Source organism: Gadus morhua, chromosome 7, assembly GCF_902167405.1.
Source record: "Gadus morhua chromosome 7, gadMor3.0, whole genome shotgun sequence".
NCBI classification, from domain to species: Eukaryota; Metazoa; Chordata; class Actinopteri; order Gadiformes; family Gadidae; genus Gadus; species Gadus morhua.
Genome location: NC_044054.1, coordinates 33,676,540 through 33,703,071, shown reverse-complemented (window position 1 = coordinate 33,703,071; position 26,532 = coordinate 33,676,540). Strand labels below are relative to the sequence as shown.

The window sequence follows — 26,532 nt, the reverse complement described above, 5'->3', positions numbered from 1 at the left end:
GTCACTTGCCCCTTTCACACCGCCGCAAAATCGGGGCCGGTTCCGGGCCAGTTCGGAGCTAGGGCCAGGGCTTTGGTTTCACACCGCCAAAGAACCGGCTCCGGCCCCTAAAAACCGGTTCAACTCTGGCCCCACTTTAGAGCTGGGCTAGAACTAGAACCGCTTTTACGCCGGGGGCAGGGGGCGGAGTTATCCGTACCTTCATAAACAGGAAGACCAACGAAGACCGGCATGTTTTAAAACACCGAAGTAAACAATGGACGTGAATCCGTGTATGGTTCTTTTTTGTTTTTTTCTGATTTTGTTTTAAATCGGAATATTCAAAGAACGAACCATACACGGATTGAATCGAAGACGAAATTCTTGTTGTTGTGTTTGAAACTGGCGCGAGGGTTCTTCTGCGCGCCTATTGTGTGGTGGTTCAACGCGTCAATGCGCCAACGCAGCTAGATGAGTCCATGTCCATGCAAGTGAACGGAGCGTTCCCTCTTCGTCATAACTATCAAACCAAACATCCTTCACATTCACCGAGCGAACATTATGAAAGTAAAATGCACATTTCTCGCTAAAAATGTTTCCATAAACGCATTTGATGGCGTAACTATGTTACTATTTCCACCCAGAATAAAGAAAGATGTCGGCCGTATGCTTCTGTCCAAGCTCACTAGCCGAGACGTTTGCAGTGACGTCATGACGTTGCTCACGCCGGCTCCATCGCTGGCTCTGGCCGGTGTGAAACCAACCGGTTCTTAACTGGGGTAAGGCTGGAACCAGTTTGGAACTGGCCCTAGCACCAGCCCGGAACCGGCTCTCGGTTCTTTTTGGTGTGAAAGCGGCAACTGAGTCTAACAGGTTAAAGTAGACTCAGGTCACTGAGTCTAACAGGTTAAAGTAGACTCATGTCACTGAGGTTTAAGTAGACTCATGTCACTGAGTAACAGGTTAAAGTAGACTCATGTCACTGAGTCTAACAGGTTTAAGTAGACTCATGTCATGAGTCTAACAGGTTAAAGTAGACTCATGTCATGAGGTATGCAGTGATATTGATAGGATTAGCCTTTGTGTGATGTCTGCATTATGTTGCTACCTCATCTTTCACCCTGATTGTCATCCGTTCTCATGTCACTTCTCAGCGCTCATATTTGATCTAGAGCTATTCTCTAGACTCCAGACGGACCCAGTGCCTTTAGGGAGGGTACAGTTCTCATATGTCAGGTTTCAACAACACTAACCAGTAAAGTAGACTAAAGCCAGTAAAGTGATCCAGGTGCTCAATTCTGAATAATGTATTAGCATGTTCAAAAAGTACGATGAAAATAATGGAAATTAAGTGGATCAAATTAACTCCTTATTCTTGAACTATCATATGCATTACTCTGATATAGTTCACTTCTAGCCCCTTATTGCCTTCATCAACAGAATAACCAACACTACTGGTGTCAATAAGGGCTCTCCAAGAGGACGTTGCACTATACATCGTAAGCCATCAGCCTGGTCTGTCAGAGGTTCAAGAAGTGGATTTTATCTCCAAACCAGATCAAACAACTGATATTTTGGTAACCGATCTAAACGGAAGAAATTGAAGATCAGGACATACACATGTCGTAGTAGGGCTGCTGCTCGCTGTATCCAGCTGTTTGCACCGTCGTTGTGTTAGTCAACTGCTTTATGTGTTCAACAGCTCTTGAGTCTCTTCCATCTCTAGCTGCATGTCGTTCTGCTTCTGGCTTGTTTCAAATGCGTTTTTAATACCTTGGACTTTGTCCCTTCTGTCAAATCAACGAAGTGTAAACCTTCGTAAACCTATTGACATATTATAATATCATAGAAGTGACGCTTACTTCTCTGCCCTGTGTCACACATCTGTGAAAGTGAAAAGAATCCACCTCTGAACGGTCTGCAGTGGTTGTGTGTGATGAAAATCCAGCAGCATAATTCAATCCTTTGTGGTAGGGTCTTCTCGGGCTTATTATAAAATAATTTACATCATGTGTGCAAAGTCTTCTGTTTGGTATTTAGACCTAAAATAAAACGCATTAGGATGGAATATTTATAATAATAATAATAGATTCAATTTATATAGCGCCTTTCACGTACTCAAAGCGCTTAAAATGTATCATAATTAAAATTTCATAAATATTTATGAAAGTGATTTGTTTGTTAATATTTATATGAATGAGAATACAATTCACCTTTACGTTAATTATATTTAGGCTGCATTATATTAACAGTCGAATGCATGCATGCAGACACGCATAAGTGTTATTGCATGTGCTGACCACTGGTCTGCGCTGTTGAGCCACTGCTCACTTGTCCACGCAATCACGCAACCTGACGCAAAACCCGGAACTAGAATACCCTCGGTGGGATGGAAAAGATGAACACGTCACACTGATGAGAGGATTAATATGACAAAACGACCATGAACACTTTAAAAATCAACATCAACACATGCAACAGCTAGGATACCTCCCGCTGGGGACATAGAGAGCTTCATCTCAGCTCTGTTCCGTCCTCATCTCAGCTGTGAACCAGCTTCATCTCAGCTGTGTTTCCCTGCAGATCCCAGCCGACCCGAGTCCGACCCCCTGGTGACTGAGCCGACCCGTGTCCGAACCCCTGGGGACTGAGGAGCTGCAGGATGGACGTGGAGGTCGAGACAACAGAAGCGGGGGCTTCGCGGAAGCGGAGAGTCCACGGGATGCTTAAGATGTATTACGGGATGAACGAGGAGGGGAAGGCCGACCAGCCCGACTCCGCGGACCCCTGCGACATCAACGGGCAGAACTTCGACCCGGACGTGTACCTCAATAAGGTAAACCCACAGAGCCTTCGGACCTGACGTGTACCTCAATATGGCCCACAGAGCATTTAGCAGCTCGGTGTTAACCGCAGTAAGGTAAACAACCAGAGGCTTCGACCCCGAAGTGTACCTCAATAACGTAAACAAACAGAGCCTTCAGCCAGGTCAGGGTTAACATCAGAAGGGGACAGAGCCTTCAGACAGGTCAGTTATGGAGATGCTCTGGACAGCCAAGTTCTGATTACGGAGAACGACCCCTCAACCTGAACTTAATCCATGTTCAGTAACTGATCTGACACCTTATGATGCGTCTCTCTAACATTACTGTCAGACGAATGGACTGTATCCGTTAAGTTTCTCTAGGTGAAGGGGTCTGGGTTTGATTACATCGTGAATCATCCTTCCGTACTGCTCTGGTTTGTCTTTATTTATTTTAGTTCATTTATTTGTATCACACTTCATGAGACGGTCTGACTGTGCGGTCGACTCCCAGGAACTGGGTTCGATATCCATTGACCACAGACTAACCTGAAGACATGCTAACCCCTACCTGCTCCTGTTGGGGGGGTGGACCATGTGTAGTGATGCGTGTGTGCGGGTTCCAGCCCCGGGGGGAGTGTTCTCTGGTGAACATGTGTAGTGATGCGTGTGTGAGGGTTCCAGCCCCGGGGGGAGTGTTCTCTGGTGAACATACATGTGTAGTGATGCGTGTGTGAGGGTTCCAGCCCCGGAGGGAGTGTTCTCTGGGGACCATGTGTAGTGATGCGTGTGTGACGTTCCAGCTCCGGAGGGAGTGTTCTCTGGGGGAGCTCATGGACCAGGAGGGCTGCATGGTGAAGCAGATCCGCTCGCTGGACAGCGACATGCAGACGCTAGTCTACGAGAACTACAACAAGTTCATCTCGGCCACAGGTCAGCTGGTTACCTTTACCTTAACGCTTTTATCCAAAGAGACTTACAGTAAGTACATCTGTCTGATTACAACTGAAGAAAGAGAAACAACACTATCTCTGTGGGTACAGTAAGGATGTTCATAGAACCAAGTGCCAAGCACTAGCCATCACTAGGTTAACCCGTAGGATAGGATCACACGCTACACAATGCCAAGTATTCTTTTCAAGTGCCAGGACGTAGAACATTCAATAAGAGGGGTGTGGGGAGGGGGGTCTCACTGACTAACCCGGGCCGGGCCGGGCTGGGTTCAGGGTAAACCCTCATGTCAGCAGGCTCACTGTGAGAGCCCCCCCACCCCCACCGGCTCTTCAGGCCTCTGATTGGCTGCAGGTCGCTTTGGATAAAACCGTCTGCTAAACAACTGAACACAAAGACACTGATCTTCATAATAAACCCCCGAAACTGAAAAGAAAATCAGAATAATGGCCTCCTAGAATAATGACAGATATATGCTTGGTTCCTTCTCTCAGACACCATCAGGAAGATGAAGAACGACTTCAAGAAGATGGAGGACGAGATGGACTGCCTGACCACCAACATGGCCGCCATCACAGAGTTCAGCGCCTCCATCAGCGGGACTCTGCAGGACCAGCACACCCAGATCACCAAGCTCTCCGGTGGGGCTCCAGGGGGGGCAATAGGCCCAGCACACCCAGATCACCAAGCTCTCCGGTGGGGCTCCAGGGGGGGCAATAGGACGAGATCTCCCAGAGGTTCTACCCCTCTCTGGGGGGTCGTTATAGCGGCCGGGGCTGCGTCCTCAGATGATACCATCGGAGAGGCGTTGTGTCTGATGTCCATGAGCTATAGCCAGACGGTATTCAATAAGCTGCTGGTGACGGCCTCTACAGAGGTCATCATAACTCACACACGACAGGAAACCCGCGGGCCGTAAAGCCCTGGTTCTAGACCAGCGACAGGTTCTGATGAGCACTGGTCCCTCTGTCCCCAGGGGTCCACCCTCTGTCCCGTAGGGGGCCCCACTGTGCTGTGTCTAAAGGCTGTCTCCTGTCCCCTAGGGGTCCACTCCCTCCTGAGGAAGCTGCAGTTCCTGTTCGAGCTCCCGGCGCGGCTCAATAAGTGTGTTGAGCTGCAGGCGTACGGCCAGGCGGTCAGCGCCCACGGGCGTGCACGCTGCGTGCTGCAGCAGTACAGCCACCTGCCCTCCTTCAGGGGCATCCAGGACGACTGCCTCCTCATCATGGACGGGCTGCGGCTGCAGCTCAGACAGAGGTTCAGGTGGGTCAGGGGGCTGCAGGCTGCCTGGCCCAAGGGCTGAGGCAGAGGTTAAGGAGGATTCATCAGCCTGGGAGGAAGCTGCTTAAAGCAGTACAGATGGACTTCAGTTTGGGGAGCTCAGAGGGAGCAGCTATTACCAGAAATACACCAGAGGTCCCAGCCTTGTGCTCCAGAGGATCATCAAGATCTCTACGCTACAGGCTGGAATTCATTTTCTGCATTTCAATTAGGCCTTTTTAATTTAGTCAGTAACCCTATCTACTGCCTCTCCCTCGGCCCTCTCCCCCCCCTCCCTCTCCACCCCCTCCCTCTCCCCCCCTCCCTCTCCACCCCCTCCCTCTCCACCTCCCTCTCCACCCCCTCCCTCTCCCCCCCCTCCCTCTCCACCCCCTCCCTCTCCCCCCCTCCCCCCCCCCTCCCTCCCCACCTCCCTCTCCACCTCCCTCTCCACCCCCTCCCTCTCCACCCCCTCCCTCTCCACCTCTCTCAACCCCTCTCCCCTCCCTCTCCCCTCCCTCCCCACCTCCCTCTCCACCTCCCTCTCCACCCTCTCTCCACCTCCCTCTCCACCTCCCTCTCCACCTCCCTCTCCACCTCCCTCTCCACCCCCTCCCTCTCCACCTCTCTCAACCCCTCTCCCCTCCCTCCCCACCTCTCTCTCCACCTCTCTCTCCACCTCCCTCTCCACCTCCCTCTCCACCTCCCTCCCCACCTCCCTCTCCACCTCCCTCTCCACCCTCTCTCCACCTCCCTCTCCACCTCCCTCTCCACCTCCCTCTCCACCTCCCTCTCCACCCCCTCCCTCTCCCCTCCCTCCCCACCTCCCTCTCCACCCCCTCCCTCTCCACCTCCCTCCACCTCCCTCCCCACCCCCCTCTCCACCCTCTCTCCACCCTCTCTCCACCCTCTCTCCACCTCCCTCCCCACCCCCTCCCTCTTCCCCCCCTCCCCAGGGACGGGGGCTCCAGTGCCAAGGACCTGTCGGAGTGCGTGGAGCTCCTGCTGCAGCTGGACGAGCCGGCGGAGGAGCTCTGCGACAAGTTCCTGAACCACGCCGGGGCGCGGCTTCACCTGGACCTCACCGGCCTGGAGGCCGAGATCCCCCCGCCGCCGGCGCCGGCGTCGCCCCCCGCCGCCTCCCCCTCCCCCGCGGCCCCCTCCCCCGCGGCCCCCTCCCCCACAGCCGCCCAGACGGACATCCTGGAGTTCATGGACCGCGGCTGCAACGAGTTTGTGAGCAGCCTGTGCCTGGTGGTGACGTCCTACCAGGAGCTGTTCGTGAGCCACGCCCCCGCCGGCGCCCCCGGGGACGTGCCCCGCATGGCCAGCGCCAAGCTGCAGGTGTTCGTGGACGAGCTGGCCGGCCGCTACTTCTCCATCGTGGAGCGCCGCATCCAGGGGGAGCGCGGCGTGGGGGACAACTCGCTGCTGGTGCGGGCGCTGGACCGCTTCCACCGCCGGCTGCAGGCCGTGTCCAAGCTGCTGCCCGGCTCCACCGTGCCGGCGCGCGGCACGCAGATCGTGGTGCGGGCCGCCACGGAGCGCGTGCAGCGCTACCTGGAGGCGCTGAAGAGCTTCTACCTGGACACCCTGACGGACGTGCGGCAGGCGCTGGCGGCCCCGCGGCTCTCGGTGGCGGGGGGCCCCGGGGGGCTGACCCCCGGTGGAGGGCTGCCCGACCTGCTGGCCTCGCTGTCGGCCTCCATCCTCAACCAGATCAAGGCGGTTCTGGCCTCGGTGCACCTGTTCACCGCCAAGGACATCACCTTCTCCAACAAGCCCTACTTCAAGGTGGGGGTCCCGGCTGCATGGGGGGGCGTCGTTATAACGGCCGACCTGTGGGTCCCACCAGGCGGGGGTCCCGCCAGGCGGGGGTCCCGCCAGGCGGGGGTTCTCCTGACGGCTCCGCTCCTCTCCCCAGGGAGAGTTCTGCAGCCGGGGCGTGCGCGAGGACCTGGTGGTGAGCTTCATCCAGTTCATCTGCCAGTCCTCCCGGGGGTTCTGCGACAGCCCGGGGGACAAGGGCGGGGCCACCCCCCCCGCCCTGCTGCTGCTGCTGTCACGCCTCTGCCTGGACTACGAGACCTCCACCATCTCCTACATCCTCACCCTCACCGACGAGCAGTTCCTGGTCCAGGTGGGTCCTAGACTAGACTACTACTACTGTAGACTAGATCACTGTAGACTAGACTACTACTACTGTACCCTGTAGACTAGACTACTATAGACTAGACCACTGTAGACTAGACCACTGTAGACTAGACCACTGTAGACTAGACCACTGTACACTGGACCACTGTAGACTAGACCACTGTAGACTCGACCAATATAGACTAGACTATTATTAGACTGTGACCCTGACCTCTGACTCAACCCTGACCTGTGACCCTGACCTTTGACCCTGACCTGTGAGTCTAACCCTGACCTCTGACCCGTCTCTCCTCAGCACCACAGCCCCGTCACCCCGGTCACCGTCCTCTGTGCCGAGGCCCGGGAGGCGGCTCAGAGGCTGCTCAACCACTACGTCAAGGTAGGACCTGGAGCAGGTAGGACCTGGTTCAGGTAGGACCTGGTCCAGGTAGGACCTGGAGCAGGTAGGACCTGGTCCAGACCCCCTAGGACCAGGTCCTACCTGCTCCAGGTAGGACCTGGTCCTCACAGACCCTCTAGGTCTAGGTAGGTCCCTACAGACCCTCTAGGTCCAGGTAGGACCTGGTCCCTACAGACCCTCTAGGTCCAGGTAGGACCCTTCAGACCCTCTAGGTCCAGGTAGGACCAGGTCCAGGTTGGACCTGGTCCTACCTGGACCTGGTCCTCTCAGAAGCAGAACCTCTAGTGCTGCTGAAGACAGACCTTAACAAACCATTTGAGTTCAGTTCATCATGAGGGCTTTTATCCAAACACATGACTTCAGATTCAGTCTGTACCCTTCAGTCAGGCGCCTTGCTCACGGCAGTATTGTAAAAATTCAATCACAACAAAGTGCACGTTTAAGTTATTGATCCAACAACCCCCTTTGAATCTGTACCATCCTGATCCTGATCCTGATCCCGATCCTGACCCGGATCCTGATCCCGATCCTGATCCTGATCCCGATCCTGATCCTGATCCCGATCCAGGTCCAGGGTTTGATCATCTCCCAGATGCTGAGGAAGAGCGTGGAGACGCGTGATTGGGTGAACACCATCGAGCCGCGCAACGTGCGTGCGGTGATGAAGCGGGTGGTGGAGGACACCACCTCCATCGACGGGCAGGTACCTCCACCAATCACAGCTCTGGCACCAGGTCACGTCTGAAGGGGTCTTCCTTATAACCCACCAATCAACCACCAGTGGCGGCTCTACATCATGTGGGGCCAGACGGGGCCCCCAGGACTGCGTTACACCCCATTGTTCTTCCTACCCCTCAACGTTTAAGTCCCCTATTCCTCAGTTACCTTTTCATTGTTAAAGATCAACGCCTTACGAAGCGTTTCAGAGACCAGGCCGTCCAGCGCTGACGATGGGTCAATCTGCTCCAGAAAAGTGTATTTTTAAGTCGGTTTTCGAATTAAAACCACGCTGCTATCCTTAAATAAACCTCAACTCAATAAGCATTTGTAAAATATTTCACAGACTAGTTCTTCATATTTGAACCAGTGGGGCGGGACAATGAAACCATGAACCAATGAGAAGCACTGTTCAATGACTCCCCCTCTGTAACGCCTCCTCTGATTGGCCGGGGGCTGCAGGTGGGCCTGCTGTACGAGGAGGGGGTGAGGAAGGCCCACAGCAGCGACTCCAGCAAGAGGACCTTCTCCGTGTACAGCAGCTCGCGCCCGCAGCCGCGCTACGCCGCCAGCTACACCCCCAGGTACACCCCAGCTACACCCCCAGGTACACCCCCAGCTACACCCCCAGCTACACCCCAGCTACACCCCCAGGTACACCCCCAGCTCCACCCCCAGGTACACCCCCAGGTACTGTACACCCCCAGCTACACCCCCAGCTACACCCCCAGGTACACCCCCAGCTCCACCCCCAGCTCCACCCCCAGGTACACCCCAGCTACACCCCCAGGTACTGTAAGCCCCCAGCTCCATCCCCAGCTACTGTACACCCCCAGCTCCACCCCCAGGTACTCACCTCTATTAGTCCGGCCCTCACACCATATCACAAGGGCCCCGGCCTGGGAACCCAGGCCGGTCTACTGGGAGCTGGTCTGTGGTCCCAGGCCGTTCTACTGGGAGCTGGTCTGTGGTCCCAGGCCGGTCTACTGGGAGCTGGTCTGTGGTCCCAGTCCGTTCTACTGGGAGCTGGTCTGTGGTCCCAGTCCGTTCTACTGGTCTGTGGTCCCAGGCCGGTCTACTGGGAGCTGGTCTGTGGTCCCAGTCCTGATGCACCATAGCGTTGGACTGGACGTCTGCAGCTAAAGCAAAGCTGGTTTAAAGCAGAGCTGGTTTACAGCAGAGCTGGTTTAAAGCAGAGCTGGTTTAAAGCAGAGCTGGTTTAAAGCAGAGCTGGTTTAAGCAGAGCTGGTTTGAAGCAGAGCTGGTTTAAGCAGAGCTGGTTTAAAGCAGAGTTGGTTTAATGCAGAGCTGGTTTAAAGCAGAGCTGGTTTGAAGCAGAGCTGGTTTAAGCAGAGCTGGTTTAAAGCAGAGCTGGTTTAAAGCAGAGCTGGTTTAAGCAGAGCTGGTTTACAGCAGAGCTGGTTTACAGCAGAGCTGGTTTACAGCAGAGCTGGTTTAAGCAGAGCTGGTTTAAAGCAGAGCTGGTTTAAAGCAGAGCTGGTTTACAGCAGAGCTGGTTTAAAGCAGAGCTGGTTTGAAGCAGAGCTGGTTTAAGCAGAGCTGGTTTAAAGCAGAGTTGGTTTAATGCAGAGCTGGTTTAAGCAGAGCTGGTTTAAGCAGAGCTGGTTTAAGCAGAGCTGGTTTAAAACAGAGCTGGTTAAAGCAGAGCTGGTTTAAAGCAGCTGGTTTAAGCAGAGCTGGTTTACAGCAGAGCTGGTTTGAACCGTCCCTCTGCTCATGTTGTTTGTATTTGATTCTAACCAATGAAACTCAGCGTAGCTCACCCAGAGCAGCTGTAACCGTAGCCCAATGAGAGGCCTTCTGTCGGGGGGCGGGGTTACAGCTCTGCTCTCTGATTGGTCCTCAGCGCTCCGATGGACACCAACCTGCTGAGCAACATCCACAAGCTGTTCTCCGAGAGGATCGACATCTTCAGCTCCGTGGAGTTCAACAAGGTGAGGCCGATGAGGGCGCCCTTCCACTAGGGGCACCACTGGGGGCCCCTGCCACTAGGGGCACCACTGGGGGCCCCTGCCACTAGGGGCACCCTACCACTAGGGGGCCCCTGCCACTAGGGGCACCCTACCACTAGGGGGCCCCTGCCACTAGGGGCACCACTGGGGGCCCCTGCCACTAGGGGCACCCTGCCACTAGGGGGCCCCTGCCACTAGGGGCACCCTGCCACTAGGGGGCCCCTGCCACTAAGGGCACCCTGCCACTAGGGGGCCCCTGCCACTAGGGGCACCCTACCACTAGGGGGCCCCTGCCACTAGGGGCACCCTACCACTAGGGGGCCCCTGCCACTAGGGGGCCCCTGCCACTAAGGGCACCCTGCCACTAGGGGGCCCCTGCCACTAAGGGCACCCTGCCACTAGGGGGCCCCTGCCACTAGGGGCACCCTACCACTAGGGGGGCCCTGCCACTAGGGGCACCTTACCACTAGGGGGCCCCTGCCACTAGGGGCACCCTACCACTAGGGGCACCACTGGGGGCCCCTGCCACTAGGGGCACCACTGGGGGCCCCTGCCACTAGGGGCACCCTGCCACTAGGGGCACCACTGGGGGCCCCTGCCACTAGGGGCACCACTGGGGGCCCCTGCCACTAGGGGCACCACTGGGGGCCCCTGCCACTAGGGGCACCACTGGGGGCACCTGCCACTAGGGGCACCACTGGGGGCACCTGCCACTAGGGGCACCCTACCACTAGGGGGCCCCTGCCACTAGGGGCACCACTGGGGGCCCCCTGCCACTAGGGGGGCCCCTGCCAAGGCCCGTTTGAGGAGGAGGGGAGAGTCTACTGTCCTGACTTGTGCTGTCAGCCACATCTGGGGTTCTTTAGATAAGATGTATTCTATAATATGGTAAAGTACATTTAATCCTATTTACCACATGCATCTCGCCATGTTAAGAACAGAAATAAAGAAGGTGAGTCTCTACAGGGAAACATCTCCATCGTGGTCACCTCTGCCTCCTCCCCTCCTCTCCTCCCCTCCTCTCCTCCTCTCCTCCCTCTCTGCCCCCCCCCCCCCCCCCCCCCAGGTGTCTGTGATGACGGGCATCATAAAGATCAGTCTGAAGACGTTCCTGGAGTGCGTGCGGCTGCGGACGTTCGGCCGCTTCGGCCTGCAGCAGGTGCAGGTGGACTGCCACTACCTGCAGATGTACCTGTGGCGCTTCGTGTCCGACGAGAACCTCGCCCACTTCCTGTTGGACGAGATCGTGGGAAGCACCGCCCACCGCTGCCTGGACCCCGCCCCCATGGAGCAGAGCGTCATCGAGGTCATCTGTGAGCGGGGGTGAAGGGGTCACAGGGGGGAGGGGTGAGGGGATGAGGAGGGAGTGAGGGGGGTGAGGTAAAGACAAGAGGGCTGAGGTTATGAGGGGTGAGGGGGTGAGAGGGTGAGGGGTTGAGTGGGGGGGTGAGGTAAAGACAAGAGGGATGAGGTTATGAGGGGTGAGAGGGTGGGGGATGAGGAGGGAGTGAGGGGGGTGAGGTAAAGACAAGAGGGCTGAGGTTATGAGGGGTGAGGGGGTGAGGGGTTGAGTGGGGGGGTGAGGTAAAGACAAGAGGGATGAGGTTATGAGGGGTGAGAGGGTGGGGGATGAGGAGGGAGTGGGGGGGTGAGGTAAAGACAAGAGGGCTGAGGTTATGAGGGGTGAGAGGGTGAGGGGTTGAGGATTGAGTGGGGGGGTGAGGTAAAGACAAGAGGGATGAGGTTATGAGGGGTGAGAGGGTGCTGTTTGTCCACATGAATCACTGAATCACTAAATGATTAACTTCTTACCTGCTAGATAAAAAAAGGCAGACTCTGTGGACCCATGACAGATATCAACATGACTACGCTTTACTAAGGGGAACTGATCTGACTGTTTGAATCAACACTATATACATTAAACGTATGATTATCGTTTTTGACGTTGATGTGACCCACATGACTTTATTATCCTCTGGCGGGTCCTGATGCTAGCGGGAAAGTTGATTGTTCAAAGTACTTACTGAAGTGTAAAATAAAAATCTAAGATATGACAAACATATTAACATTGCTGACTCTGTTTTAATCTACCTGTTCTTTAAACTCACAGCCCCTACCAGCTCAGAACCCCGCGGCCACAAGGGGGCGCTGGACTGCATATTCTCTGAAACGCTTCGTAACGCGTTGATCTTTAATAATGAGAACATGTAACTGAAGTATAGTGAACTTAAATGTCGAGGGGTCGAAAGAACAATAGGGTGTAATGTAGTCCTAGGGGGCCCCGTCTGGCCCCAAATCCAAATGATGTAGAGCCGCCACTGGCTGTTGGTTGTGGGGCTATAAGGAAGACTCCTTCAGACCTGACCTGTTGTTTGACATAACGTTCTTTAGTCGTGACTATGAGAAGAATATTAACATAATGAGGAATACAACTCCATCTAAGAGCTTAAGAGATAAGAGATATGGGTTAGCATTTGTTTTTGATAGTTATTTATTTGTTCTATTTCTCCATAAACTGATTTGATAAATCGAGCAAAACTAAATAATCGAGCAGTGGACTCTGAGCTTTCTTTCAGAATGGATCAGGATGATTATTATCAGAAGTTATACTTTCCTATGCTGCACATTACTCATGAAGGGCAACGGTGGGATAGTTGTTTTTTTTTGTATGACAGAGTATTTCTTTGGTAAAAAAAAAAGTTTCTGAAGTTCATTCATCCACAAGCCACGTATAATTCAGTTTATAACCACTCACTTAACAAAGTTCAGTCATTCTACTTTCTGGGTGTATCCCCCCCGCCGGCTCCGCCCTACCTCCACCAGCACAGGCATGCGATTGGTCGATGAAATCAAGCTCCTCCCTCTTCAGATTGCCATCCAGGGTTTCGATTGGCCCTGTGAGACTTCACCCGAAGAGGACATATTCTAGGGGCGTGTTCTCGATGCTCAGCAAAACATCAGACATCCATTCACCGCAGCTCCTAAGGTGTTCACCTGCACACTGTACCGGTAAGACTTCCCCCTCACTTCTTAACGCCTTCATATGATGATTAAATATATACGATATACATATAGGATAAAAGCGAAGTCATGGGAAGGGAATACCGCGTTCATGAATGATGTGGGGTTGATGTAACATAGCTGTTGGGAGGTCGATCTGTGATCTAGAAGATACTTCCTCTGCTGAAGTGTCTTGAGATGGTCCAGAGTCATGTGGACCGGGTGGGACCGGGGGGTGAAGCAGCCTTCTTCTGCATCACTACAACTGGTACGGGGAGCAGTGCGCCTGCGCAGTGCTCCACACCTGAAGTTTACAGTTCTCCTGCCTAATGATTCAAGTCACTATTAGCACTATTAACATTGAGCTTCTACAATACCGAGTATTTTATTTTATGTAAGCCTTGCTTGAGTTGACCCTGTTAAGTGATTTCTATCATGGTTATTGTGACGATATTCTTTGTAGTAACCATTTTTGTAGTAACACCCCCATTCATTCATTCATTCATTCACTCACTCATTCATTTCCAGGACGTTGAACATGAAGCAGTCGACGAAGCGGAGGTCTTCTCCGACCACCGAGAGGGAGTTCGGAGGAACCCTCGGTAAGCCAGCATCAATAATATCACCCCACCAGGTCACTGATCTCAGAGTCTGGAAGCTCGTCTTACTGTAAAACGGGACAGTGCGCCCCCTCTGGGGAACCAGGCGCTATTACACCCGACCTCCACGATGGGCTGAAGAGTGTCCGATGACGTCTCTAAATGATTTGTTTTATCGTGTTCAGTGAGGGGTCTCCATATGTTTTCCAAGTTGTTCACGTGTATACGTTTCTGTTCTCTACAATATAGGGCTATCACTTTTGTGAAAAATCAAGTTTGAACCGATATCGAATATATAAAGCGATGTATTAGAATATATTCGAATATCTACGAGGCCATGTCCTCTTTGAGAAAAACTTTGTTTGAAAAGTTTTGAAAATCAGCTTAATCACTATCAAGTGCCCCTATGTGCATATCACAAACTTTGCGGAATCAGAACTGCCCAGCACAAACGATGACAGAAGACAGCGGCAGCAGGAGTACTAAGGCCTATAGCATGTCTGCAATAATTCATTGATTAATGAATGAACACCAGTCTATCAACTCGATGTGGATCAGGTGCGGCTCTCTTTGTATTCAGGATGTGACCTGCGGTGGACGTCACGTTCGGAGGGCACAGGCGTGCCTGGCACACATGGGTAGAAGAGAGAAGCGGGTGATGTTGAGACAGAAGTGGGTATTTGTTCAGCCCGTGTCTCTCCGCCGTTGCAGCGTGTTGCTGTCTGCCGGGATGACTCGGGGTCGCGGTCTTCCGCTCAGCCGGGCTGCTCTGTGTGCTATCCGTTTTCTAAACAGGATCTATTATTATTTGCTTGATTAGAGCGCCTGCGAATGGATGAGATGGCAAACAATAAAATAAAACCAAACGGTCGAATCATTCACTGTGAAATAATGTGCTACACAACATGGCACTTTAAAAAGTAAAGTCCCGATCTGACCGCAGGCCCGCAGACGGTCCCTGAAGCAGCAACAGAGCAGTACCCGATGTAGGCCTCAGACAGAACCAACAGAGCAGTAGTCACCGATGTAGGCCTACAGACAGAACCAACAGAGCAGTACTCACACCGATGTAGGCCTCAGACAGAACCAATAGAGCAGTACTCACCGATGTAGGCCTCAGTCAGAACCAATAGAGCAGTACTCACCGATGTAGGCCTCAGTCAGAACCAATAGAGCAGTACACACACCGATGTAGGCCTCAGACAGAACCAGTAGAGCAGTACTCACCGATGTAGGCCTCAGACAGAACCAACAGAGCAGTACTCACCGATGTAGGCCTACAGACAGAACCAACAGAGCAGCACTCACCGATGTAGGCCTCAGACAGAACCAACAGAGCAGCACTCACCGATGTAGGCCTCAGACAGAACCAACAGAGCAGCACTCACCGATGTAGCCTACAGACAGAACCAACAGAGCAGTACTCACCGATGTAGGCCTACAGACAGAACCAACAGAGCAGCACTCACTGATGTAGGCCTACAGGGCTGGGTTCCATCAGACCTATTTCAGGAACAAAGCGGAGCAGATGAAGTCAGCGAGCCGTGACTGTTGTGTTTCTGAGTGAGCAGCTCTGATGCTGTTTACTGTCGCTCATGAATAATGGAACAGTCCCAACACAGCGGGCCCCAAGTGGAGCGTGGGATTCCCACCGAGTTGGTTGCCTGGCAACAGCAGGTTGCTAGTGTGGTCGGCTTGGCTCCCCCTGGTTGAAGAGTTGAGGGTTCTTTGAGCAAGGCACTAAGGCACCTCACCTGTGACCGCTGGCAGCAGGCTGAGGCCCTTGTGTCTCTAGGTCCAGTTCTCTGGTCCAATGGTCTGTTATGCCCAGTAACCATGGTCCCTGTCTCCTAGGGGCCAGCTGTATCCCTGTCCTCTCATTGGTCCCCAGTAACCATGGTTCCTGTCTCCTAGGGGCCAGCTGAATCCCTGTCCTCTCATTGGTCCCCAGTAACCATGGTTCCTGTCTCCTAGGGGCCAGCTGTATCCCTGTCCTCTCATTGGTCCCCAGTAACCATGGTTCCTGTCTCCTAGGGGCCAGCTGTATCCCTGTCCTCTCATTGGTCCCCAGTAACCATGGTTCCTGTCTCCTAGGGGCCAGCTGTATCCCTGTCCTCTCATTGGTCCCCAGTAGCCATGGTTCCTGTCTCCTAGGGGGCAGCTGTATCCCTGTCCTCTCATTGGTCCCCAGTAACCATGGTTCCTGTCTCCTAGGGGCCAGCTGTATCCCTGTCCTCTCATTGGTCCCCAGTAACCATGGTTCCTGTCTCCTAGGGGCCAGCTGTATCCCTGTCCTCTCATTGGTCCCCAGTAACCATGGTTCCTGTCTCCTAGGGGCCAGCTGTATCCCTGTCCTCTCATTGGTCCCCAGTAACCATGGTTCCTGTCTCCTAGGGGCCAGCTGTATCCCGGTGTTGCTGCCCCTGCTGGTGCTGTTCCTGCTCAGCGTCAGCCGGTCCCCGGGGGCCAGCCTGCTGCAGTGGCCCCCCCAGCTCCCCCCGACCTCCGCTCTCTGGGACCCCCTGGCCCCCCTCCTGCTGCTGGGCTGGTTCACCCTCCACGCCTTCCTCTACCTGCTGCCCCTGGGCAAGGCACGTGGCCGTCTGTCTGTCTGTCTGTCTGTCTGTCTGTCTGTCTGTCTGTCTGTCTGTCTGTCTGTCTGTCTGTCCGTCTGTCCTACTGTCTGTCTGTCTGTCTGTCTGTCTGTCAGTCTGTCTGTCCTTCTGTCTGTCTGTCCATCCTACTGTCTGTCTGTCTGTCAGTCTGTCCGTCCTACTGTCTGTCTGTCTAGTGAACGTTGTTCTAGTTCTCCCATGTTCCCCATGAGGAGGGTGGCTGACTGATGGACGACTGTTGGACGACTGTTGGCTGACTGTTGGCTGACTGTTGGCTGACTGTTTGTGTGCAGGTGTCTGAGGGGCTGGTGCTGAAGAACGGAACGCGCCTCAAATACCCCATCAACGGTACGTGGTGCTTAGTGTTTACTGGTTTGTGTGTGTGTTAGTGTTTACTGGTTTGTGTGTGTGTAAGTCTGCAGTGGTTTGTGTGTGTTTTAGTGGCTTGTGTGTGTGTGTGTGTGTTAGTGTTTGTGTGTGTGTTAGTGCTTAGTGGTTTGTGTGTGTGTTAGTGTTTAGTAGTTTGTGTGTGTGTTAGTGGTTTGTGTTTGTGTGTTAGTTTTAAGTGTTAGTGTTTTGTGGTTTGTGTGTGCGTGGGTTAGTGTTCACCATAGTGTTTTAGTGTGTGGTGAGTTGTGTGTGTCTGAGTGTGTGTGTAAGTGCTAGTGAATGGTGAGTTGTGTGTGTGTGTGTGTGTGTGTGTGTGTGTGTGTGTGTGTGTGTGTGTGTGTGTGTGTGTGTGTGTGTGTGTGTGTGTGTGTGTGTGTGTGTGTGTGGCAGTGTTTAGTGTTAGTGTGTGGTGAGTTGTGTCTGTGTGTTAGTGTTAGTGTATGGTGAGTTGTGTGTGTGTTTGTGTATAGTGAGCTGTGTGTGTGTGTGTGTTTGTGTATGGTGAGTTGTGTGTGTGTGTGTGTGTGTGTTTGTGCATGGTGAGTTGTGTGTGTGTGTGTGTGTGTGTGTGTGTGTGTGTGTGTGTGTGTGTGTGTGTGTGTGTGTGTGTGTATGTTAGTGTATAGTGAGCTGTGTGTGTGTGTGTGTGTGTGTGTGTGTTTGTGTATAGTGAGCTGTGTGTGTGTGTGTGTGTGTGTGTGTTTGTGTATAGTGAGCTGTGTGTGTGTGTGTGTGTGTGTGTTTGTGTATAGTGAGCTGTGTGTGTGTGTGTGTGTGTGTGTGTGTGTGTGTGTGTGTGTTTGTGTATAGTGAGCTGTGTGTGTGTGTGTGTGTGTGTGTGTGTGTTTGTGTATAGTGAGTTGTGTGTGTGTTTGTGTATAGTGAGCTGTGTGTGTGTGTGTGTGTGTGTGTGTGTGTTTGTGTATAGTGAGCTGTGTGTGAGTGTGTGTGTTTGTGTATAGTGAGCTGTGTGTGTGTGTGTGTTTGTGTATAGTGAGCTGTGTGTGTGTGTGTGTGTGTGTGTGTGTGTGTGTGTGTGTGTGTGTGTGTGTGTGTGTGTGTGTGTGTGTTTGTGTATAGTGAGCTGTGTGTGTGTGTGTGTGTGTGTGTGTGTGTGTTTGTGTATAGTGAGCTGTGTGTGTGTGTGTGTGTGTGTGTGTGTGTGTTTGTGTATAGTGAGCTGTGTGTGTGTGTGTGTGTGTGTGTGTGTGTGTGTGTTTGTGTATAGTGAGCTGTGTGTGTGTGTGTGTGTGTGTGTGTGTGTGTGTGTGTGTTTGTGTATAGTGAGCTGTGTGTGTGTGTGTGTGTGTGTGTTTGTGTATAGTGAGCTGTGTGTGTGTGTGTGTGTGTGTGTTTGTGTATAGTGAGCTGTGTGTGTGTTTGTGTGTGTGTGTGTGTGTGTGTGTGTGTGTGTGTGTGTGTGTGTGTGTGTGTGTGTGTGTGTGTGTGTGTGTGTGTGTGTGTGTGTGTGTGTGTGTGTGTTTGTGTATAGTGAGCTGTGTGTTTGTGTATAGTGAGCTGTGTGTGTGTGTGTGTGTGTGTGTGTGTGTGTGTGTGTGTGTGTGTGTGTGTGTGTGTGTGTGTGTGTGTGTGTTTGTGTATAGTGAGCTGTGTGTATGTGTGTTTGTGTTTGTGTATGGTGAGTTGTTTGTGTGTGTTTGTGTATGGTGAGTTGTGTGTGTTTGTGTATAGTGAGCTGTGTGTGTGTGTGTTTGTGTATAGTGAGCTGTGTGTGTGTTTGCGTATAGTGAGCTGTGTGTGTGTGTGTGTGTGTGTGTGTGTGTGTGTGTGTGTGTGTGTGTGTGTGTGTGTGTGTGTTTGTATAGTGAGCTGTGTGTGTGTTTGTGTATGGTGAGCTGTGTGTGTGTGTGTGTGTTTGTGTATAGTGAGCTGTGTGTGTGTGTGTGTTTGTGTATGGTGAGTTGTGTGTGTGTGTGTGTGTGTGTGTTTGTGTATAGTGAGCTGTGTGTGTGTTTGTGTATAGTGAGCTGTGTGTGTGTTTGTGTATGGTGAGCTGTGTGTGTGTGTGTGTGTGTGTTTATGTATAGTGAGCTGTGTGTGTGTGTGTGTGTGTTTGTGTATAGTGAGCTGTGTGTGTGTGTGTGTGTGTGTTTGTGTATAGTGAGCTGTGTGTGTGTGTGTGTGTGTATGGTGAGTTGTGTGTGTGTGTGTGTGTTTGTGTATGGTGAGTTGTGTGTGTGTGTGTGTGTGTGTGTGTGTGTGTGTGTGTGTGTGTGTGTGTGTATGGTGAGTTGTGTGTGTGTGTTTGTGTATGGTGAGTTGTGTGTGTGTGTGTGTGTGTGTGTGTGTTTTGTGTATGGTGAGTTGTGTGTGAGGGTTTTACGGCCCTGTTTGTGAGGAGCACTCCTGTGCTTCCAGGCTGTTTTTTCCTCACCCAGAAGGTTTGATAATCAGCCGTTCATGGAGAAGTTCTCTGGTCAACTTTATAACTTGAAGGATGTTTTAGTCGTCACAAAAACAGAATAAGGAATGTGAGATTTCGCACAATAGAACCACGTTTTAATGCCAGCTGTTTGTCCCTTTTGTACTGCGTGTACTATAGAACAACTAGGATGACCTTATGATAATGGCTCTGCAGTGAATGCTAAAGTCTCTCTTCAATAGAAGGCCCGATATCTTTGTCCAGATAGCCATGTATTACCTGTCTGTTACCTTAACACGACAGTCTCATACTTCATCACCTTTCTCTTCTTCTGTCTCCTCCTCCATCACCTTCACCTCCACCTCCTCTCACCTCCTCCTCCTCCCCCCTCTCCCCTTCCCTCCTCCTCCACCTCCTCCCTCTCCCCTCCCCTCCTCCTCCCCCTCCCCCCTCCCCTCCTCCTCCCTCTCCCCTCCCTGCTCCTCCTCCTCCCCCCTCCCCTCCTCCTCCCCCCTCACCTCCTCCTCCCTCTCCCCTCCCCTCTCCTCCTCCAGGCTTCCATGCGCTGGTCATCAGTGTGGGGCTGCTGCTGCTGCTGCTGTGGCTGGGCGTCCCGCTGGGCTCTCTGTTTGACCTCCTGCTGCCCCTGGCCGTCTGCGCCACGGGGCTCTCCTTCCTCCTGTCCTTCTACCTCTACATCAGCTCCTTCTGGGCCCCGCCCCACGCCCTGGCCCCCGGCGGGAACACGGGTCAGTACCGAATGTCAACCCTTAACTTAACCCTAACATCCCTTAACTTTACCCCACCAACCCTCAACTTTACACTAACAACCCTTAACTTTACCCTAACAACCTTAACTTTACCCTAGCAACCCGTAACTTTACCTTAGCAACCCTTAACTTTACCCTAACAACCCTTACCTTTACCCTAACAACCTTAACTTTACCCTAGCAACCCATAACTTTACCCTAGCAACCCATAACTTTACCCTAGCAACCCTTCATTTTACCCTAGCAACCCTTAACTTTACCATAGCAACCCTTAACCTGAGCCCCTCTGCCCCCTGTAGGTAACCCGCTGTATGACTTCTTCATCGGGCGGGAGCTCAACCCTCGCATCGGGAACTTTGACCTCAAGTATTTCTGTGAGCTGAGGCCGGGTCTGATTGGCTGGGTGAGTTCACAGGAAATGACCTCAACCTGAACCGTAAGCACTTCATTTGATTGTCTGGGCAAGTTCACAGGAAATGACCTCAACCCGAACCATAAGCATTTCGGCTGGACAAAGAAATGGATATGTTGAACAATTTTACAACAAAGACCGGGGCCATTTTGATCAGGAACAACCTGGGCTGTGTCTCAATTCAGGGGACGCATCCTTCGAAGGGTGCATTCGAAGGCCAATTGAGTCACTGCGACGCGTCAAGGCTGTCCCATTTCGAAGGCTCCTTCAAATGCGGCCGACAAATGCAGCCTTCTTTTCTCGGATTTGAAGGGTCCACCGGCTGCATCCTTCACGGTCCAACGTATCCCAAGATTCATTGCGAATGGGATTTTTTTTTCAGAAATGGCGTTTGAGAAAGCAGCAAATTGCGTATTTAATGGAAAAACGATGTAAAAACATTTATTATATTAAAATTAAGTTGGGACTATTTAAAATTTGTAACTTTATTGTCAAAGTTCAATGACATTAACACGAGGCACGAGCCATATAACGTTAAACTATTAAAGTTATATTATTATATAAGGGCTCCATATTTCTCCTCCGCCGTCCGGTTTGAACCGCAGCTGTCAGGGTTGCTAGGTGACAGGAGCGGCGCGTCGTCACGCGAGGTAAAGGGTGTTAACGGCTCGTTACGCAGACTTGAAATGCTCCGTAGGCCAGACCGTCTCATTTAAAAACGTTCGTTCGGCCTTCGGTCCGGCCTTCACGGTCTAGGAAGGCCACGCCTTCATAGACCGCGTCCTTCGAAGGATGCGTCCCCTGAATTGAGACACAGCCAGGGTGTCATATGTGGAATAGACATGAGCTGTAGTTGTATTTCATACCATCAGGGGGCGCTGCTTAGCAGCTAACACAAGCCAGAGCACAACGACTGGATGAAGTGGAGAATGGGCCATAGACAGTCTGGATGTGACGTCGCATGTCGAATCTGATCACCAATACGTCTGGACCTTATTTAATACGGACGACAGGAACTTAAGTACAACCTGTTCTGTTCCCGTACATCAAGTCACATGAGTCTTGGAAAAGCGAGTGACCCTTGGAAATACAACGAAATAAAAAACCTCCTAGATCTGTGGTAATCCTTTTGTGTGTCATAATTCATCATGCAATTGTGTAATTCCTTGAAAAAGCAAGAAGAAACCCATATGGTTTTCTTTACGCAAGTTCAATTCAACTTATATTTATTGCATATGACTAAAATAAATGGTATATGAATATAGAATAAATAAGTTAAATAAGTAAGACAATAAAAAAAGTAAGTTATTTAAAAAACCATCAAAGCATCAAGCATTTCAGGCCATCAGCAGTCCCTGCAGTCAGGGGGACAGTCCTGGAGCTCCCCAGCCTCACGCCTCTGGTAGGAGCTGTGCTGTAGCCTGGTGGTCCCGGCCCTCTGCCGGAGGGGAGGGGGTCGACAGGCTGTGGGCTGGGGGAGAGGGTTCTCTCATGATGTTCGAGGCACAGCTCCTGCAACTTCTGGCGGAGATGTTGTCCAGGGAAGGGAGACTGCTGTCTCTCTGTCTCTCTCTCTCTCTGTCTGTCTCTCTCTCTCTCTGTCTGTCTCTCTCTCTCTCTGTCTGTCTCTCTCCCTCTCTGTCTGTCTGTCTGTCTGTCTGTCTGTCTGTCTGTCTGTCTGTCTGTCTGTCTGTCTGTCTGTCTGTCTGTCTGTCTCTGTCTGTCTCTGTCTGTCTCTGTCTCTCTGTGCCGGTCTGTCTGTCTCTCTGTCTGTCTCTCTGTGTCTGTCTGTCTGTCTGTCTGTTTCTCCCTGACCACCAGTCTCTCTCTCTGACCACCAGTCTCTCTCTCTGACCACCAGTCTGTCTGTCTGTCTGCCTGTCTGTCTGTCTGTCTGTCTGTCTGTCTGTCTGTCTGTCTGTCTGTCTGTCTGTCTGTCTCTACCCTGTGTCTGTCTGTTTGTCTCTCTCTCTGACCACCAGTCTCTCTCTCTGACCACCAGTCTCTCTCTCTGACCACCAGTCTCTCTCTCTGACCACCTGTCTGTCTGTCTGTCTCTACCCTGTGTCTGTCTGTTTGTCTCTCTCTCTCTCTGACCACCAGTCTCTCTCTCTGACCACCAGTCTCTCTCTCTGACCACCAGTCTGTCTGTCTGTCAGGTGGTGGTGAACCTGGGCATGCTTATGAAGGAGGTGGAGCTGAGGGACGGAGCCTCTCTGGCCATGCTGCTGGTCAACGGCTTCCAGCTGCTCTACGTAGCCGACGCCCTCTGGAACGAGGCCAGTACCCCCCCCCTTCCCCCCCCCCCTTCCCCCCTCCCTGCCCCCCTCCCTGCCCTGTCCCTTGACTGTCCGTCCTGACGCTGCCGTTCTCTGCAGGAGGCGGTTCTCACCACCATGGACATCGTCCACGACGGCTTCGGCTTCATGCTGGCCTTCGGGGACCTGGCCTGGGTGCCCTTTGCCTACAGCCTGCAGGCCTCCTTCCTGGTGGTGCACCCCGTGGAGCTGGGCGCCGCCGCCGCCACCGCCATCGTCCTGCTCAACGGTAGCCCCCCCCCCCCCCCCCCCCCCCCCACGCCTGACAGCAGGCCCGGTACCTCCAGTTGAGCTGGACAGGGTATCTAACCCCTAACCCCGCAGTATGCCTTGCTCTTACCCGTTGAGCTGGGTCAGGGGCATCAAGCTCTGTGATGCGGTTCAGAGAAGTGTTATCAAGTGTTTCCTCATCCCTCTGTTTCCTCAGGGATTGGATATTACATCTTCAGGAAGTCCAACTCTCAGAAGAACGTGTTCCGCCGCGACCCCAAGCACCCCAGCGTGTCCAGTGAGTAGCAGAGGAGTAGCTGCTCCTCAGTGAGTAGTAGAGGAGTAGCTCCTCCTCAGTGAGTAGCAGAGGAGTAGCTGCTCCTCAGTGAGTAGTAGAGGAGTAGCTGCTCCTCAGTGAGTAGTAGAGGAGTAGCTCCTCCTCAGTGAGTAGCAGAGGAGTAGCTGTTCCTCAGTGAGGAGTAGAGGAGTAGCTGCTCCTCAGTGAGTAGCAGAGGAGTAGCTGCTCCTCAGTGAGTAGCAGAGGAGTAGCTGCTCCTCAGTGAGGAGTAGCTGCTCCTCAGTGAGTAGTAGAGGAGTAGCTGCTCCTCAGTGAGTAGTAGAGGAGTAGCTGCTCCTCAGTGAGTAGTAGAGGAGTAGCTGCTCCTCAGTAAGTAGTAGAGGAGTAGCTCCTCCTCAGTGAGTAGTAGAGGAGTAGCTCCTCCTCAGTGAGTAGCAGAGGAGTAGCTCCTCCTCAGTGATTAGTAGAGTAGCTGCTCCTCAGTGAGTAGTAGAGGAGTAGCTCCTCGTCAGTGAGTAGTAGAGGAGTAGCTCCTCGTCAGTGAGTAGTAGAGGAGTAGCTCCTCGTCAGTGAGTAGCAGAGGAGTAGCTCCTCCTCAGTGAGTAGCAAAGGAGTAGCTCCTCCTCAGTGAGTAGCAGAGGAGTAGCTCCTCCTCAGTGAGTAGCAGAGGAGTAGCTCCTCCTCAGTGAGTGGCAAAGGAGTAGCTGCTCCTCAGTGAGTGGTAGAGGAGTAGCTGCTCCTCAGTGAGTAGCAGAGGAGTAGCTGCTCCTCAGTGAGTAGTAGAGGAGTAGCTCCTCCTCAGTGAGTAGTAGAGGAGTAGCTGCTCCTCAGTGAGGAATAGAGGAGTAGCTCCTCCTAAGGTCTGGGTTCGATAAGGAGATGCTGACTCCTCCTCCGCTGTCTCCTCCGTAGGCCTGGAGACCATCGCCACGGCGACAGGGAAGCGGCTGCTGGTGTCGGGCTGGTGGGGGTTGGTGCGACACCCCAACTACCTGGGGGACCTGCTGATGGCGCTGGCCTGGTCCCTGCCCTGCGGTAGGTCGCCACGACCACGGCCGCAAGGACGGTGGTCGGCATGGCAACAGTGGATGGGATGCAGGAATGCAGTGGGCAGGAGGGGGGGGCGGGGTTTGGGTTGCGGAGGGCAGGCTGTCAATCAACAAGAAGCGAGTTAACGGTTTATGAGGGACAGACCAGGGACAGAGGGAGGACGGACCAGGGACAGACCAGGGACAGAGGGAGGACGGACCAGGGACAGACCAGGGACAGAGGGAGGACGGACCAGGGACAGACCAGGGACAGACCAGGGACAGAGGGAGGACGGACCAGGGACAGACCAGGGACAGAGGGAGGACGGACCAGGGGCAGAGGGAGGACAGACCAGGGGCAGAGGGAGGACGGACCAGGGACAGAGGGAGGACGGACCAGGGACAGAGGGAGGACGGACCAGGGACAGAGGGAGGACGGACCAGGGACAGAGGGAGGACGGACCAGGGACAGAGGGAGGACGGACCAGGGACAGAGGGAGGACGGACCAGGGACAGAAGGAGGACGGACCAGGGACAGAAGGAGGACGGACCAGGGACAATGTGTAGGCCATTAATGCTATGGATGATAAAGGATGATATTGTCACTCTAACATTGTGTATACAATTAAGGCAGTTAATTATTCAGCAGACGCTTTAGTCAAAGGGACTAACTAGTAAGTTGTACTCCACGGCCGTGCACATTACATATATGTGATGTATATGTAATGTAATGTTAAGTCATTTATATACATCACATATATGACATTACATATACATTACGTCACATATATATGACATGTACATTACATAAACACAAAGTAAATGATTGTAATCCACACAGCAGAAGGAGATGCTAGTCTGAACATCTGGAGTGGCCCTCAGAGACCACCGAGAGGAACGCGCCTCATCCTCACTATCTCTGCACCCTCACTTATCCTTCACTAGCACCGTCTTCTTTAGTTAGCCTCATAATACTTTGTCAATCGAAAAGTTGTCATAACCCGGTCCTAAACGTTATGGTCACACCGGCTACAGGGTTCTCCTCATGTTGGGTTCTACAGGGTTCTCCTCATGTTGGGTTCTGGGTTCTACAGGGTTCTCCTCATGTTGGGTTCTGTGTTCTACAGGGTTCTCCTCATGTTGGGTTCTGTGTTCTACAGGGTTCTCCTCATGTTGTGTTCTACAGGGTTCTCCTCATGTTGTGTTCTACAGGGTTCTCCTCATGTTGGGTTCTGTGTTCTACAGGGTTCTCCTCATGTTGGGTTCTGTGTTCTACAGGGTTCTCCTCATGTTGTGTTCTACAGGGTTCTCCTCATGTTGTGTTCTACAGGGTTCTCCTCATGTTGTGGTTCTGTGTTCTACAGGGTTCTCCTCATGTTGTGTTCTACAGGGTTCTCCTCATGTTGGGTTCTGTGTTCTCGAGGGTTCTCCTCATGTTGTGTTCTGTGTTCTACAGGGTTCTCCTCATGTTGTGTTCTGTGTTCTACAGGGTTCTCCCACCTCCTGCCCTACTTCTACGTGGGGTACTTCACGGTTCTGCTGGTGCATCGGGAGGCCCGTGACGAGAGGCAGTGCAGAGCGAAGTACGGGCAGGCCTGGGACGCCTACTGCCAGCGGGTCCCCTACCGCATCTTCCCCTACCTCTACTGAGGGCCAATAGGAGCAGAGCCCGCCCACACCAACCAATCAGACGCTGTGTGTGTGTGTGTGTGTGTGTGTGTGTGTGTGTGTGTGTGTGTGTGTGTGTGTGTGTGTGTGTGTGTGTGTGTGTGTGTGTGTGTGTGTGTGTGTGTGTGTGTGTGTGTGTGCACGCGTGTTGGAAAACAGGGTCCTTGTGAATCCATTCCACGTTTTTAATAAATACATTTTAAATTAATTGCAATACCATACCGTTCATTTATTTGAAGTACTAAGTACCTGATACATATTCTACTGTTCTTTAATCTGGTCACGTTTGATGGAAACACCAATGCGACAAATCTATCAAAATAATAACTATACTCACAAAACATTCACCCTACCTATGAATTAGTATTCATGAAGTCTATTATTGTGTTGATTTGGAATATGCTCATCACGTGCGTTATTATTATTAACTCTAACGTTTGCAAATGAATCTCTCACACATGCACACACTCCCACACACGTAGGTGCACACTCACTCAGTCATCCAGATCGTTAGGAACCGTTTACAGAACCGGGAAATACTACTCCGTTAACAAGGACTAGAACCCACTGAACCGAATCACCTGAGCACCCTGATTACACCACC

At 52.6% G+C, this 26,532-nt stretch overlaps 2 protein-coding genes across 2 annotated transcripts; both read left to right on the top strand.

Annotated features, from left to right (window-relative positions):
* The first annotated feature begins 2,319 nt into the window (after positions 1 to 2,319).
* On the top strand, positions 2,320 to 12,299 carry vps51 (VPS51 subunit of GARP complex). The gene is made up of 11 exons (XM_030361599.1): positions 2,320 to 2,815; positions 3,586 to 3,715; positions 4,228 to 4,374; positions 4,777 to 4,996; positions 5,950 to 6,787; positions 6,918 to 7,133; positions 7,443 to 7,526; positions 8,116 to 8,250; positions 8,727 to 8,848; positions 10,132 to 10,219; positions 11,304 to 12,299. The coding sequence occupies exons 1-11, from the start codon at positions 2,642 to 2,644 to the stop codon at positions 11,562 to 11,564; spliced, it is 2,415 nt and encodes an 804-aa protein (XP_030217459.1). The 5' UTR covers positions 2,320 to 2,641; the 3' UTR covers positions 11,565 to 12,299.
* Positions 12,300 to 13,150: 851 nt separating this feature from the next.
* On the top strand, positions 13,151 to 26,142 carry tm7sf2 (transmembrane 7 superfamily member 2). Its single transcript, XM_030361598.1, has 11 exons — positions 13,151 to 13,246; positions 13,766 to 13,839; positions 16,231 to 16,427; positions 16,745 to 16,799; positions 19,779 to 19,973; positions 20,294 to 20,397; positions 22,566 to 22,685; positions 22,785 to 22,953; positions 23,152 to 23,232; positions 24,145 to 24,267; positions 25,750 to 26,142. The coding sequence occupies exons 2-11, from the start codon at positions 13,776 to 13,778 to the stop codon at positions 25,908 to 25,910; spliced, it is 1,269 nt and encodes a 422-aa protein (XP_030217458.1). The 5' UTR covers positions 13,151 to 13,246; positions 13,766 to 13,775; the 3' UTR covers positions 25,911 to 26,142.
* Positions 26,143 to 26,532: the final 390 nt, after the last annotated feature.

Bases quoted from the DNA above. Each gene is read 5' to 3' on its own strand.
- vps51 (XM_030361599.1), top strand. From the start codon at position 2,642: ATGGACGTGGAGGTCGAGACAACAGAAGCGGGGGCTTCGCGGAAGCGG. The intron at 2,816-3,585 runs GTAAACCCACAG...GTGACGTTCCAG, and splicing joins CGGACGTGTACCTCAATAAG to CTCCGGAGGGAGTGTTCTCT. The intron at 7,134-7,442 runs GTGGGTCCTAGA...GTCTCTCCTCAG, and splicing joins ACGAGCAGTTCCTGGTCCAG to CACCACAGCCCCGTCACCCC.
- tm7sf2 (XM_030361598.1), top strand. From the start codon at position 13,776: ATGAAGCAGTCGACGAAGCGGAGGTCTTCTCCGACCACCGAGAGGGAG. The intron at 16,428-16,744 runs GCACGTGGCCGT...GTTTGTGTGCAG, and splicing joins ACCTGCTGCCCCTGGGCAAG to GTGTCTGAGGGGCTGGTGCT. The intron at 16,800-19,778 runs GTACGTGGTGCT...CTCCTCCTCCAG, and splicing joins CCTCAAATACCCCATCAACG to GCTTCCATGCGCTGGTCATC.